Source organism: Balaenoptera ricei, chromosome 14 (genome assembly GCF_028023285.1).
Source record: "Balaenoptera ricei isolate mBalRic1 chromosome 14, mBalRic1.hap2, whole genome shotgun sequence".
Classification (NCBI taxonomy): Eukaryota; Metazoa; Chordata; class Mammalia; order Artiodactyla; family Balaenopteridae; genus Balaenoptera; species Balaenoptera ricei.
Genome location: NC_082652.1, coordinates 18,834,919 through 18,849,948, shown reverse-complemented (window position 1 = coordinate 18,849,948; position 15,030 = coordinate 18,834,919). Strand labels below are relative to the sequence as shown.

General features: G+C 48.8%; 2 protein-coding genes across 7 annotated transcripts in view; one reads left to right on the top strand and one right to left on the bottom strand.

Annotated features, from left to right (window-relative positions):
• The window catches only part of MYO1H (myosin IH), a 43,971-nt gene extending 37,574 nt beyond the window's left edge, over window positions 1-6,397 (top strand). The window contains exons 22-30 of the mRNA XM_059893637.1: window positions 1,126-1,210; window positions 1,896-2,055; window positions 2,690-2,773; window positions 3,556-3,649; window positions 3,862-3,917; window positions 4,759-4,894; window positions 5,266-5,336; window positions 5,473-5,570; window positions 6,171-6,397. Of these exons, the coding sequence (XP_059749620.1) occupies window positions 1,126-1,210; window positions 1,896-2,055; window positions 2,690-2,773; window positions 3,556-3,649; window positions 3,862-3,917; window positions 4,759-4,894; window positions 5,266-5,336; window positions 5,473-5,570; window positions 6,171-6,318 (932 nt within the window). The 3' untranslated portion in view covers window positions 6,319-6,397. The remainder of the gene's footprint in view (window positions 1-1,125; window positions 1,211-1,895; window positions 2,056-2,689; window positions 2,774-3,555; window positions 3,650-3,861; window positions 3,918-4,758; window positions 4,895-5,265; window positions 5,337-5,472; window positions 5,571-6,170) is intronic.
• Window positions 5,109-15,030, bottom strand: part of KCTD10 (potassium channel tetramerization domain containing 10) — a 37,805-nt gene continuing 27,883 nt past the window's right edge. For 2 of the 6 annotated variants that reach the window (XM_059893638.1, XM_059893639.1), the window contains exon 7: window positions 8,077-10,874. In XM_059893638.1, the coding sequence (XP_059749621.1) occupies window positions 10,650-10,874 (225 nt within the window). In that variant the 3' untranslated portion in view covers window positions 8,077-10,649. Of the gene's footprint in view, window positions 5,617-6,896; window positions 8,054-8,076; window positions 10,875-15,030 lie in introns of those variants that run through there. The other 4 variants (XR_009497153.1, XR_009497154.1, XR_009497152.1 and 1 more) reach the window with 4 other exon arrangements.

Sequence of the window (15,030 nt, the reverse complement as noted above, 5' to 3'; positions counted from 1 at the left end):
TTGTTGCAATGCACGGACTTCTCTCTCATTGCGGTGGCTTCTCTTGTTGCAGAGCACAGGCTCTAGGCATGCGGGCTTCAGTAGTTGTGGCTCGCAGGCTCTAGAGCACAGGATCAGGAGTTGTGGCGCACGGGCTTAGTTGCTCTGCGGCACGTGGGATCTTCCTGGACCAGGGCTCGAACCCATGTCCCTTGCACTGGCAGATTCTTAACCACTGCACCACCAGGGAAGTCCATGCATGTTTAAAGAGTAATTGTTTTTAAAGGTTACTAACACCACGAATGCACTTGCAGCCCCTGCACTTTGTCCCTCCCTGGTCACTTCTCAGCATCCCCCCACACACACAACTATTCTGAACTTTGCATTATTTGTTTTTCTTTATAATTTTATCATCTATGGATGCATCACTAAATAATATACTTGTAGGCTGGAATGTTTTGAACTCCATAAAATTATGCTGTTTGTATTTTTCTTCTGCGACATTTCTGTTGCAATAAAACTTTACTTAGACACAGGTGGCCAGCCCGAGGGCCGCGGTTTGCTGACCCCTGTGCGCTATACGAGCGTACCGCAATTTAGCTGTTGTGTTGATGGACATTTGGGTTGTTTCCAGTTGTTTGTTTTTGTAACAATGTGGCCATGAGGAATAAAAGAAAAGCATTTTGAATATCTGAATTAACTGGAAAAAAAATCTGAAAAGCATTTAAAAATTGGGACACAAGCCAGAAATCTAATTTTTGTGTGTCCCAATTTATGTATCCCCATTTTTTTAATGTAGACAACTAAAACTAAACACGGGGTGAGACAAAGCAAATGCAGGGGCGAGACTAATCTGTGCCATCAAGTGCCACTCTGGTCCCTCAAAAAGACCTCAGAAAACTGACCCCCTTGCGTAATTCTGGAGCTTCCCAGCACCCTCTGCGCCTCTGTCACTCGGGTTCAGCTGTCCGTCCGGGCACGTCCGGGCAGAGACTGACGACTCTCATCCCACTTTCCATCTCGAGGGCTAGCGGAGTGCTGACCTGGGCATCCAGGTGTTTGTGGAGTGGGTGAATAATTCTGGAAAAGGCTTTTGTATTTAAGTGATCGTGCTCACCTTCTAATGCCAGCAGTGAACTCTTTCAGCCATTAAACTTGAAGCCCACTGGCGTGGAGCCCTGGCTCGGAAGGAGGCCAAAAGGAGAAAGTGGGCTGTGCAGATTATAAGAAAGTAAGTTCTCAGTTGGGTCCAGTAGGGAGGAAGGTCTCTAAGTGCTATTGTGCTGCAGAGGGTGGTCATGGACTTGGAGGTTTTGGCTTTGGGCAGAAAAGTAATCTTCCCTGCAGGATGTCAACCCTTAGGAATTCTGTTCCATCTCCTTCCTCTGAGCTCCCTAATTTGACAGTGATCACAACTCAGAACGTTTGTTGTTTCTCTTAGCCTAGTTCAAAAGTCACAAAGCCGAATGCCTTCTGAGGCCAGGCAGGGCCAGCGAGTCTCATGAGCTGGGATAAGGCAATAAGGTAGGGTAGGGACTGCGGCAAACTGGAAAGCTCAGTCCACCTAAGAGGGGCAGTCACTACTCCACGTTAGCAGACTGCAGCCAGGCCAGTGTTGGCAGATCTTTTGATTTTTTTTCAAGGAAAGCTGGATACCTGGCTTTCATGTACTACCTCCCAGTTTTTTGTTGTTGTTGGCAATGAATTCAAGTCACTCAAAACAAAACAAAAAATGGTGTGGGTGAAATAGAACATATCTTTGGGCCAGATTTGGCCTGTGGCCCTACTTGGCGAACAAAATAATCTCCACCGTTTTGGCCACCGTTGAATCAAACCAGTGGGGGAGAGAACACAAGTTTCAGTGAAGAAATGGCAAGTGAAGAAATAGAAAACTAACAAAACTCTCTCCCGCTTAGGTTCATAAAGGGATTCATCCATCGCAACAAGCCCCTCTGTCCTGACAATGAGGAGTTCATCGTGTTCGTGCGGAAGAATTACATCTTGAATCTTCGGTATCATGTCCCAAAGAACGTCTTGGACAAGAGCTGGCTGAGGCCTCCTGGCATCTTGGAAAATGTAAGGACTGTTCCAGAACTCACGTTGCAAATGACGTGGGCACAGATGGAGCTTAACTTGTATATTATTTGGTGCTGCCTCCCTTGCCTTGAAAGGGCTGCCTCAGCAGACAAAGCACTTCCCTGCAAGAGTGATGCCCAAGGAATTTAACTCCTCAGAATTCGTATATCCTCTCTAGAATTATAAAGCCCGTGGAGGTCTGTTTCAACAGAGCACTCCTAAATGGTTTCTGTCCGTGATGTAACATTTCAGATGGGTTTAGGGACTGTTGCCTAGAACAGTGTTTCTCAGAAGATGCTCTGGGGACCCTCTGTGTCTGGAGCGCAGAGTGGGGGTGACTAAGATTCCTGGGCCCCAACCCGGGCCCATTGAATCAGCGTCTCTAGGAACCTCCTGGCCAGCAACTCGGGTGACTCAAAACTCATTCAAGATTAGGAACCACTAGTTTAGCAGTAGCGAACAGTGAGCCCAAGACTGGAACATGAGCTGCTTTCTTTGACTAGAAAATATTAATGCTGTCCTTTACCTCAAACTGAATTCAGCTGTGCTTTCAAAGCTTCTGTTTTGGCGGCTGAAGCCTAAAGCGGGGGCGGGTGAGGGAGGCAGGTGGAAAAGAAGAGTGTTCTCCACGCAGGCATCGAATCTGCTCAGGAAAATGTGCATGAGGAACCTGGTCCGGAAGTACTGCCGAGGGATCACAGCCGAGAGGAAAGCCCTGGTAGGGACGTGGCGTTGCGGGCAGGTGGCAGGATGCTGGAGGGGGTGGGTGCTGGCCCCTTGAGAGTCAGCAATCCTCACCCACCATCTCACCTGTAAGCCAAGGGTCACACAAGGCTCATGCCTCATACATGCTTTGAGGATGAAACGCATGTAGACCACTTAGCACAGAGCCCTCGTTAACTGGCAGCTGTTAAAAGTAGCATCGCTCTTGTTACCATGGGAACACCATCTAGCCGGCCTCTGAACTGCAAAGCATGCAGGGCCCCTTCTCTGCTGGTGGCGTGGTTCTGTTTATGTTCATTTGCTGGTCGGCAGACTTTTTCTGTAAAGAGCTAGAGGGTAATATTCTAGGCTTTGCCGGCCACACCATCTCTGTTGAAATTATTCTGCCCTGGTACACACAAGCTGCCAGAGACAACCTGTAAATGAATGGCATGGCTGCACTCCAAAAAAACTTGACTGGATTTGGCCCACGGGCTGCAGTTTGGGATCTCTGACCTAGAAGAAACTCTCAGCTCTGAAAATTCCACTTCCAGGAAGTCAGTGCAAGTAGAGACAAGCATAAGTGTCAACTTCAGACTCTAATCAGTAGAATTTTTGGAGCATTTTGGCCAAAGCCAAATGTGTTTGACTTCTATGTGTTCTGACTCCTATGCAGAAGTAAGACAAGGCTCCTTGAGGAGCCTTACTTATTCAGGAAAGCAAGCACTAGTGTGGACCTCTTTAGGTCCCCAAAAGCCTCATGGCTACCATTTTGTACTTTTAATCGTGTATTACCAGATGCAGCAAAAGGTGGTTACAAGTGAAATATTCAGGGGAAAGAAAGAAGGCTATGCAGAAAGCTTAAATCAACCCTTTGCCAACAGCCGAATAGGTAAGTCCCTTTTTCCATCTATGTGCTCACTTTCCCTATTTAAAAAAAAAAAAAAAGTCAAAGGAAGATGCTTGATCCGCATTTCCTGACAGCTATCTATCTCCCAGGCTGAGGTCTTGGTCACAGAGGGACAGAAAACCAGCAGATGCCAGTGGCTTGTGCACAGGGGTGGTATTTAGTGATGATTCGCTGTGTTCTGGTTGCTTCCTTAGATGAAGGAGACATTAATCCCAAAGTGCTTCAACTCATCAGCAGTGAGAAAATCCAGGTAAGGAAATGTGTGTCCTTGCCTGAGACAGGATTCCCCTGTGGGGTCTGAGAACAGGGTCTGTCTGCTATGTGAAGGGGGTCTGGAAGCACTATTTAAAGGCAGGGGTGCGCGTGCGTGGGCCGGGCTCTCAGCTGTGATGCTCTGGGTGTTAAGATGATAGGGATCACGATTACGTGACGATTAGGCACCTGTGGCTGTTCCATGGTCCTCAGCTGTCACCCAGGAACTGCGTTTGGCTTTCTATGAAGTTGAGCGAAATGCAGGCATACACTTAATCATTAAACATCCCCTATTAGAAGCAGTGTGCCTGGGCGCCGACGTGGGTTTCATAACTTAGCTGTGTGATCCTGGGCAGATGACTAACACCCTCGGTGCCTCCATCCTTCTGTGAATGGGGAGGACGGAGGGGTTGATGGTGTGAAGGGCACAGGCTGCGGCCTGGCATGCAGCAGCTGGTGACTGTGGCTGCTCGGTCACTTTGGTCCCTGGGGACTAGAAACCTGTGACTAGGTTGGATTACCCTCTGGCTGTCAGGGCTCTTAACGCCTGCAGAGTGTCTTCATCTCTGCTGACCTTTCAGAGCAGCCCCGTGAGGCAAGTGTCTGTGGCCTTGAATTCCTCTGAAGGTCAACGCCATAGGCAGAGCCAGTAATCACAGCCTTTCACGCAGAGAGCCAGGGTTCAGGGAAAACCCATTTATGCAAAATCTGTTTGAGCCCCTCTCCGTTGGGGTGCTCGAAGCAACGTTTCCAGAGGCCGAGTAACAAGGCACTCGGTACTCTGCCGCCCTCCCCCGGGAAGCAAGCGTCCCCTCGCAGTGACGGTCACCTCCTTGCAGTACGGTATCCCGGTCATTAAATACGACAGGAAAGGCTTCAAGACACGGCAGAGGCAACTCATTCTCACTCAGAAAGCAGCTTACGTGGTGGAACTTGCCAAAATCAAGCAGAAAATAGAGTACCCTGCGCTCAAAGGTAAGAAGCAGGCAATCTTCAGAAAATTCACTGGGTTGACTCAGCTCCCGGGCACACCAGCAGTGAAGCAGCCTTTCACTGACAGACCTAAGTGAAGAGTGCCCACAAAACCCAGGGCGGCCCAGGCTGTGCCTCTTATTCTGGCATAAATGCCAACGGCATCTCACTCCGGCATCCAGGTCGGACACTAGTCATCTTTAACAGGGACCAGCTTTTTATTCCGAGCACAGGTGCTGATTGCTGGGCCACCCCACTTGGCCCAGCTAGGAGGGAAAAAGCCTGGGGTTGGGGACCCCCAAGGAATGCCTCTTTTTTCTGTATTAATGTCAAGTTGTCCAGTTCCTGGCCCCTAACTTTGGCTCTGTCCTAAGGTGTCTCTACCAGCAGCTTCAGCGACGGAATCTTAGTCATTCACGTTTCCCCAGAAGACAACAAGCAAAAGGTAATTGACAGCCACAGGGCTGCTAACAGAGGGAAACACTGCCAAAATCTTTAGCTTCCCCCAGTGAAACCTCAGTGATGTTCTTCTTTGAAGCCGCTACCACTGAACCGGCCGTGTTCTCTCCTCTCTGCTGCAGGGGGATGCCGTCTTACAGTGCAAACACATATTTGAGGCAGTTACTAAACTCGTCATGCTGGTTAAGAAGGAGAACATTGTAAATGTTGTTCAGGGAAGGTAGGTGGTTTCGTCTGTACTCAGGAAGTCATTCAATGTTAAGTGTCTATTAACAGATCAAGGAAGACGCAAATGTTAATCGTTTCACCCAGGCCTGCCCCTCCCCGCAAAGTAAGAACTGCCTACCCACAAGGGGTGGGGTACCCTTGCCCCCTCCGATCACCAGCTTTCTTCCCTCCTCACCCCCTAGGACTTGGGCTCCACAGAAATGAAGTCAGTGATCACTTATTCACCAAAGGGAATGAAAAGTGTGGTCTCACCATCTAGTTTTCAAAGGAGGTGCTTATGGTCCTAACAGAATTGTCACCCAGTGAAAGGGGGACCCCCTGGGCGAGAGCAGGTGCCAGCCACACCTCTACCGTTGATGCCTGTGGAAGAACTGTGCTAAACTGATTTGAAAATAACTAACTACAGGAAGGCGTGGCCATTTTCCCAGTTGCAGAAACGGTTTTCTTTCGATTACTCAAATATACAATAAAACTCTGTAATGAAACAGGAATTTGATCTTGAAACTAGTAAGTGTCACAGGTGAATTTCTTTTGCAGACCCAAAGCTGAGGGAAAAAATATGTCAGTAATTTATCACTTTGTGTATTTTAAGTTTACAGTTTTATATTAGTCCTGGAAAAGAAGGCACAATAGTTTTTGACACCGGACCAGAAGAACAAATCTATAAAGATAAAAACGGACAGTTAACAGTGGTGAGTGGCCGTGTCTGGGGAAGGGGAGGTGTAAGCAGTTTTAAATAAGACTACAGGTTAAAATTCTCCCAATTTCAGTCCTCCTGTAGATTGACCAGAATCATTATCTAGTTTATTTCTCCCTCTGTCCCTGATTCTACGTTGAAAAATAGGAAGGAATGGGTACTAGAGGTGTAGATTCAAACACTGAATGAAAAGGAAAACAGTTTACTCACATTTGTCAGTGAACCAGAAGTTGACATTAAACTTTTCTCAATATTAAACGTCAAAGCCCAACTCTTCACGGGATGTCAAAGGCCTCATGCCCTATCACGTGGTTCTCAAGTGAGTCTCCACGGGGGAAACCCCTGGCGAGCTTCGAAAAATACCAGTGTTTGTGTCTCCCCCCACCCACTCCCCGACACCGTGACGTAACTGGCTGGGGGTGAGGGCTGGGCTCTGGAACACAAGGATCCCAGGACTGAGGAGGAGAGGTTTGGGAACCAGGCGCATCTTAAGAAGTCAAGCCTGAGTGCTCGGTGCTCTGCCCTCCCTAGCAAGTTTGATCCAATTCTGCTGGGAAACGACAAACTGAAAGCTGAGGGGGCTGAATCTTTAAAACGTAGTTTGTAGCAAATTATGAATACTTGGTATATATATACAAACTAAAAAACGGCCTAACAACATGGACTGTCTCGTACACATTTAACGATGAAATTGTTTTGTGGACAAAGAGTACACGTAATTGCCCCCGAACACAGTTACCTCCTTTGGGGACAAGTTAAAATACTGAAGCATGATTTTTAATGTAAAGTATAAGGTGACTTTTCAGTTTACATGCTGTCTTAAAACTTACCCCCGTTCCTCCCTGGCTGGCTCAGGCTGAAGCTAAGAGGCCTCAGTGAGCCCATTTCTAGACGTGGCTTGTCTCACGGGAGGTGGGGCAGGAGACGGTGTGGGTGACGGGGCTTGGCTGCTCGCAGCTTGTCCACGTCCGCCTCAACCATGCGGGCGGCTGCGCTGCTAACTGCTTCCTCCTGACAGGAGAGACCTCTAAGCTTCAGCGTGTATCTTCCCCAGGTGTCGGTCCGCATGAAGTCCTGATGGAGGATGACGTCTGATCTCTCCCATCGCCGTTTCTGCTGCAACTGAGGAAAGCACCCAGGAAGCTCGAATTTGGTCCAGTTAGCGACACCTTCAAGCAAAGGTTCCAGCAGCTCTAGGAAAAGGATCGTCCCTGAAGAAGCGGAGTGGCATCTTATGCCAAAGGCCAAACCCTCAGGTGTTCTGTCGCACTACGTGTTCTCTTTAGGGAGCCAACCTCAAGTCACCCAAGGGGGTGATTTTAAACATCCCCAATAGGACCTACACTTGACGGGCACTTGAACATGTCAGTACGGGGGGTGACAGATTCTCTGTCATGCTGCCTCTGAGGCACAATGAAGTATTATACGTGGTCTGAGAGCATAAAGCTGCAAAATTTGAATTTTGCTTTAAATAAATGAAACTCAGAAACATACCCAATTCCTTCACGGCTTTAGGTTCCACGTGGTGAGGTGTAGCTCTCCCCACCCCGAACCTGCAGTCGGAGGCAACAGCAGCTGACTGCTGTTTCACAAGCCCAGCAGCATTTCCACCCAAGACTTCCTTCCAGTGTTTGAGTTCAAACACTACGGAAAAATGACTCATCTTTTCCACCCTGAGCAGCAACCTTTAGGTGGTGAAGTAGAAGGTGGGCTCTCTGCTCTGCTCTCTTTCCTGTGAATTGCACTTCAGTTCAGTGGCTGGACTGTGCTGGGCGTTTCTGAAAAGACCCAGAAAAACAGATTTAAGTGGAAGCGTTATATAACTTTTATTTTACATATGTCCACAGATGCTTGTACAACATACAGTGACTACTTCTGAAGCTCATAGCGTTTTTTTCCATGGCACAAAGAGACAGAAAGGTTAGTGACACACGTGTTACAGTGACTCTGGGTGGAGCCCTAGAGAACACACATTCTAGAGGGAGGGCGGGGGTACCTGCACAGCGACCGCCCTGCTAAGCCACTGCAGGAGGACGATGGAGAGGCGAGGCCCCCAGTCACAATCAGATGACTTACTTGAAAAAAAGCCTCATGACGAGGGACCCAAAGCTGTTCTGCTTTTTCCATTGTAAGTAAGTTATTACAGTGTAATAAAACTTTGCTCTTCACCAAATCTTAGGCCAGTGTTTGTTTTACTGGGATGGTTCTTAAATACAAATATTGACTTTTGTTGCCCTTAGTGCTCACATAAGAAATCAGTTCTTTGTAGAATATGTCTGATAACAGAGCTTGGACCAGCCAACACTTTGTCATGGTCAGCTCACGGCTGTATGCAACTAACAAACAGTATCACTCACCATGGAATGTTTCATGAACTTGTTCATATCCCAGGGAAGCAAAGACTCCAAACGACAAGTGCAAAGTTGAAGGAAATGTGAAAGTAGAGAGACGGCCAGAAACATTTGGTCAGAAGGTGTAGAAGCCCCAACTAATCAGACTGTTCCACAAAGTTAGTTACTCGTCACATAAACACTTGAAAAACAGAACTTACATGATGGCTTTTCCATTCCTACAGAAAACATCAGAACTGACATTCACTTTAACTTTCTAAAAAAGTTCAACCCAAACAGCAGGGTTGGTGTTTAAAACTTAAACAGTATAAAATATTTACAAAACATTATTTAAGCCCCCTCCCCTCCCATCCTTAACACTTAATAAAATCCAAATGGCCTAATATGAAAGTTTCCCACACAACAGTTTAAAAAGCATCTACCCGATACATGATTTTTAGGTTGGGTCATGATTGTTTTAAAGTTTTATTGTAGGCTTTGCTGCTGGATACAAAATAAAGGCATACAACTGTCACAAGTAGGGCAGGATGTACAAAGTCTAAGCTGTAAAAACCATTTCAAAATATAAACTCGTTTTGTTCGAATACACTGTATCAAAGGCTGCCTGTATTCATACCTTTGGTATAAAATGGTAACGTTTCCCTTGAATAGCAGACAAAACCCATCCATACCTTACACACATCCGAATCTCCTTGGAACTACTCTATCAGCCTAGTCTCAACCACCCACATTCGTCACCACTCCCTCTGTGCGTCACGGGCGCGGAGGAGACGGGGAGGTAGGTAACCGAGAACGTCCGTCCCACACGAGCGCCGTGCAGACAGCAGGGCTCCAGCGCGGGCCACCCAGGCCCCACGGACACACATCCTCATCCACAGTCGCACACGTGCCTTAAACAAACATGAACACGCACACTGACCGGACCCAAAAGGATCTGCACGTCCTCTCCGTCTGCTCACCGACGGCCACGCCACACTGTGTAAGAATCAGAGGCAGAGACAGGAAGGGATCTCCAGGTGACGGCTGCGCTGACAGCAGGTGAGCCGTCCTGAGGCTGCTGGTGTGAGCAGTGGTCCCGTCTGGACGCCAGAACAGAGTCTGGGGCCATGTTTAATTTCTCCTAAGCAAAGGGCAGGGCATCCGCTGGGGGCAATAAGTCCCGCTTAACGGGGCAGAAGGCCGAGGAGGAAGGAATGGAGCCCACCGGGCAGTGGTCTGTGCGCTACGCCCGTAAGCAGGCCAGGCAGCCTTCCCAGAATGGAGTGGGTCAACAAGGAGGGCAGAGGAAGGGGCAGCTCTGCTCTCGGCCAGACCCTGCGGGGTCCCAACGAGCACCAGACCACAGATCAGCAGAGGGGGCAACAGGCCTGCCCCTTCAACGGAGCCGGGCATCCAGAGCCACACTAGGAACAGCGGCTGAGAGGCAGGAACCCCCCAGGTGGGATCTCCACTGCTACGAGCTGTGGTCCTTCAACAAGCTCTAGGATCGATGCCCGGGGCGGGATGGGCTGTTCGCAAAGCCGTGGGGCCTGTGCCGGGCACGGGGATGGGGCCAGGGTGCTGGGGTGGAGTCAGGAAACACTGAGCTTGCAGACACCGCTGGTGACCGCCGACTACAGGACCCGTCTCAGAGCTGACAAACTGAACCCTGGAGGGAAGGCGACCCGAGAAGCTCCAAGAGGCAGTCAACACCCACAGAAATAAATACTGCAGACAAGTTATCACATACACACCACACCCATTCATTCTCTTCCTCCAGAACCAGGAAAGCCTGGCTCCAGTGCTTCTCGGATTCTCAGGAAGGCAGAGACCTTGGACCCAGCTTGTTCAATAGCAGGGGTGTGTTCACCTGGGTAAAGACAATCCGTTCACCTGGTCGAGAAATACCAAAATCGTCATCTGGCTTTTTATGCAGTCTCTCCGGACTCGGGGGGAAGTGGGAGGCCCGGGAGCTCTCAGGGGATCTGCGTGCACAGCAGGGAGGAGCAGGGCGGGCGGGCGCACTCGGGGGCCCCCTGCCCGCTCACTGGTGGAGGTGGGCCCGGTCGTCCGGGCGCTTGATGTGGATCCGCCGCACGCGCTCGATCCGCTCCCGCTCCCGCTCCTCGTCCTCGTCCAGGTGGTGGGAGCGTCCGGCCGCCCCACCCGTGGCCTCCAGGAGTGCGTTGTCAGGTCCCCGGCCATCCTGGGCCTCATACAGCAAAATATTCAGGGTCTCCTCATAGATCCGGGCTTCAGGGAACTCCACCTGTAGCCCCACAAAACACAAGGCAGGTATGTTAGCATCTCAAACCCCCCACCCCACCACCTCTGCCGCCACCCAGGACTTCTGAGCAGGGCCATCTGTCTACACCAGGCCCCTAAGACTCTGTAAGACCATCGTTATTATGTTTAAAGCAGTTTTTATTTTCAATACGCAACACTTACACATGGCACTAAATTCACAAGAGACAAAAGGGATACAGTGAAACAGATCTCCCTGCCCTCTCTGCCCCCCAGTTTGCCTTCCTTTGGACATTTACATCATTCCCAATGTGTTGCTTCTAACAATCAGGGCTGCACCCCTGTACACGAGGCATTCCACACCTTAAAAGGAGCATCCTTTCTGAACAGGGACCAGCTGGGGACCCTCATAAAATGGACACAATCCCTCCCACTCAGTAAAGCGCTGTGTGTGCTTACTGCCCTTCGGGGTCAGGCGCCGTGAACTAGAGGTGGGTCCCAGGCAATCAGTAAGAAATGGTAAAGCACTTGAAATGTTCTGCCAGGGAAGATACCGATTATGCAAAAACCCAAGTGGAACATCTGTGCAGTTACGTGAGACAACGAACCATGAGTGTCAGCTCCAAAGCACAACTCCCGGAAGTATGGGATGGAAGAAGAGGAAACTGTCCCTGAAGGGGCAGCCATCCCAACACCAACTCCCTGGAGAAAGGAAGGAGCCCTTAGGGACAAGAGGCAGAGCGAAGGGAGCCAGGAGAGGGGCTCTGGCCTCCATCCCGGCTCCACCACTAACCAGCCGCACGAACATGAGCACAGGCTCACTCCGGAACCCGTCCACGAATCTATACACAGCTGGGATCCGACCACAAGGTCTCTCAGTGCCTTTGCTCGCTGTTAAGCTCTAAATACGTAAAGTCACTATTTTAAAGTTTAATCAATATGATGGTTAGCTTTTGAATATCCAAGGGCAGAGGCAATCCATGTATATAAAAAAACCAAACTATGACAAAATGGAGAGTCTAGTTACAGGTGGAATTCACAGCCCTAAAGAAAAGAGGCACGTCTTGTTAACACAGGGGGAAAAGTGAACAATTCTGGTCCCCCCACTATCTTTGAAAGGAAAAAAAAGAAACTCAGTGTTTTTCCCTTCCTGGCTACCTTACAACAATACATATCTTTTAGGATACATTCTAAATACTAATGAATCAAATGTTTTAAGAAGTTAAAAAAAAAAGGGCTTCCCTGGTGGCGCAGTGGTTGAGAATCCACCTGCCAATGCAGGGGACACGGGTTCAATCCCTGGTCCAGGAAGATCCCACATGCCACAGAGCAACTAAGCCCATGAGCCACAACTACTGAGCCCGCATGCCACAACTACTGAAGCCCGTGTGCCTAGAGCCCATGCTCCACAACAAGAGAAGCCACCACAATGAGAAGCCCGCGCACTGCAACGAAGAGTAGCCCCTGCTCGCTGCAACTAAAGAATGCCTGAACGCAGCAACAAAGACTCAATGCAGCCAAAAATAAACAAACAAAAAAAACACGTACCCTTTAAAAAAAAAAAAGTAGTTAAAAAAAGATTTTTAACTCTGGTTTCTACTTTGTGGTCTGATTTTCTCTCATTTGCATTTTGCTTCTGAGGCTAGCATCACACAGAGCTGTGGGCTCCTGGGACTGCAGTGAGGATAATAACCTGAGCAGGTGACCTACAGATCTGTACAAAGGTGACTAGAGGCATGACCTGCTGCATGTGTCCCTGGTCATCAGATTTCCCCAGATAGGTTGAAAAGGAAATGACACAGTGTATGGGGTGATTTAAAAAAAAAAAAAAAAGCACAATCAAGATGGTAGAATAGTAGGACATGAACCTTACCCTTCTCCCACAAATATAGCAAAAAGACATCTACATGTGGAATGATTCTCACAGAATATCTACTGAACGCTGGCAGAAGACCTTAGACTGCTGAAAGGGCAAGAAAATCTCCACGTAACCGGGTAGGAAGAAAGAAAAAAGAAGAAGGAAAAGAAAAGAAAAGAAAAAGAAAGTGAGAAAGGAATCGGGACGGGACCTGTGTCACTGGGAAGGAGCTGTGAAAAAGAGGAAAGGTTCCTGCACCCTGGGAAGCCCCCTCACCGGCAGGGAGATGGGCTGGGACAGAAGGAGAGCTTCAGAGCCTCAGAGGATAAAACAGCAGCCGGTTTGCAGCAGCCAAAGCAGAGGGAGGACTGCACAGTCAGTCAGTGCTGCCGCCCTGCACTCCCCAGCCTGACACACGAGTCTGCCAGTGCTGGCAGGGGCTGGGTGCTGGAACTCGGGCTTCAGAGATCAGAACCGGGGAGAGGACCGGGGTTGGCACACTGTGCAGACGGACTGGGGGGGCTGGAATCCAGTGTGACCACGGCTGGGGGTGTATGCAGGGGAAGCCTGGGCCACCTTAGACGCCAGTCGCCATTGTTTGGGGGGTGCACGAGGGGAGGGGTGGGATCTAGATTGTAGCCTTTTTCTCTGTGCGTGTGCTTGCAGAGGGCAGGACACCACCTGCGTGGGCTCCAGGAGCAGTCGTAGCGCCCCCCCCCCACCGCCCCCAGACACCAGGAGTGGTTTCAGGCTACCATCACCTCCCTCCTGGACCCCAGGAGGGGTTGCAGGGCCCCCACTGCTGCCCGCCCAAACTCCAGGAGTGGCTGTGAGATGCCATCACGCCCACCATGCGCTCTGGGAGTGTGCCCGAGCTGCCCGCCGCCACCAAGAAGCCAGGACTGGGCATCAGCCACTGCATCTGCACACCCCCATCAAGGGGATAATGACCAGCACACACTGAAGAGAAAGGCCACGGGCATCCATACTAAAAACTGCCCTCGCACCAAATATATTAAACTCACAAAAGCTACACAGGGATGACCCCACGTATAAACAGCCCTCCAAGACCACAGTAGACAACTGTTTCTCCGAAACTCACAAACAGAAATATGTAAAATGAAGAAGCAGAAGAACTACTCCCAGTTAAAAGACCCCTGAAGGAACAAAGAGTGAAACAGACCCCTTCAGTCTAATAGGCACTGATTTCAAAAAGAAGATAATGAAAATACCGAAGGAATTAAGAAAGGCTATTGAAAGAAATGCAGAGTACTGTAAAAAGGAACTAGAAACTATAAAGAGGAACCAAAAAAAATTAGAAAACTCATTTGCAGAGACGAAAGCTGAGTTAAAGGCAATGAATAGCAGAATGAATAATGCAGAAGAATGAATAAGTGATCTGGAAGATAAAATAATGGAAATCACCCAATCAGGACAGCAGATAGAAAGCTAAATGAAAAAAACCGAAATTAATCTAAGAGACCTGTGGGATAATATAAGGTGTGCCAACCTACGCAGAATAGGGACTCCAGAAGGGAAAGAAAGAGTAAAGGGGATCAAAAATGTATTTGAAGAAATTATGGCTGAAAACTTCCCAAACCTAAAGAAAGAAACATACCCAGGTACCGGAAGCTCAGAGGGTCCCAAACAAGATAAACCCAAAAAGACCTACACCAAGACGTATTATAATAAAAATGGCAAAAGTTAAAGATAAAGAGAGAATTCTAAAGGCAGCAAGAAGAAAACAGAGTTAATTACAAGGGAACCACCCCATAAGACTATCAGCTGATTTCTCTACAGAAACGTTGCAGGCCAGAAGGGGGTGGCAAGATATATTCAAAGTCCTAAAAGGGAAAAAATCTGCAACCTAAGATACTCTACCCAGTAAGACTATCACTTAGAATAGAAGGAGAGATAAAGAATTTCTCAGAAAAGAAAAAATAAAAGAACATAGCAATACTAAACCTATCCTAGAGGAAATATTGAAAGGTCTTCTCTAAATAGAAAAGAAGTAAAATTCTATAGGAAAGAGAAAATCACAATTAGAAAATAAATCACTTAAAAAAGCCAGTACAGGGCTTCCCCGGTGGCACAGTGGTTGAGAATCCGCCTGCCAACGCAGGGGACACAGGTTCGAGCCCTGGCCCAGGAAGATCCCACATGCCGCGGAGAACTAAGCCCATGCGCCACAAATACTGAGCCTGCGCTCTAGAGCTTGCAAGCCACAACTACTGAGCCCGTGAGCCACAACTACTGAAGCCCACATGCCTAGAGCCCATGCTCCACAACAAGAGAAGCCACCGCAATGAGAAGCCTGCACACC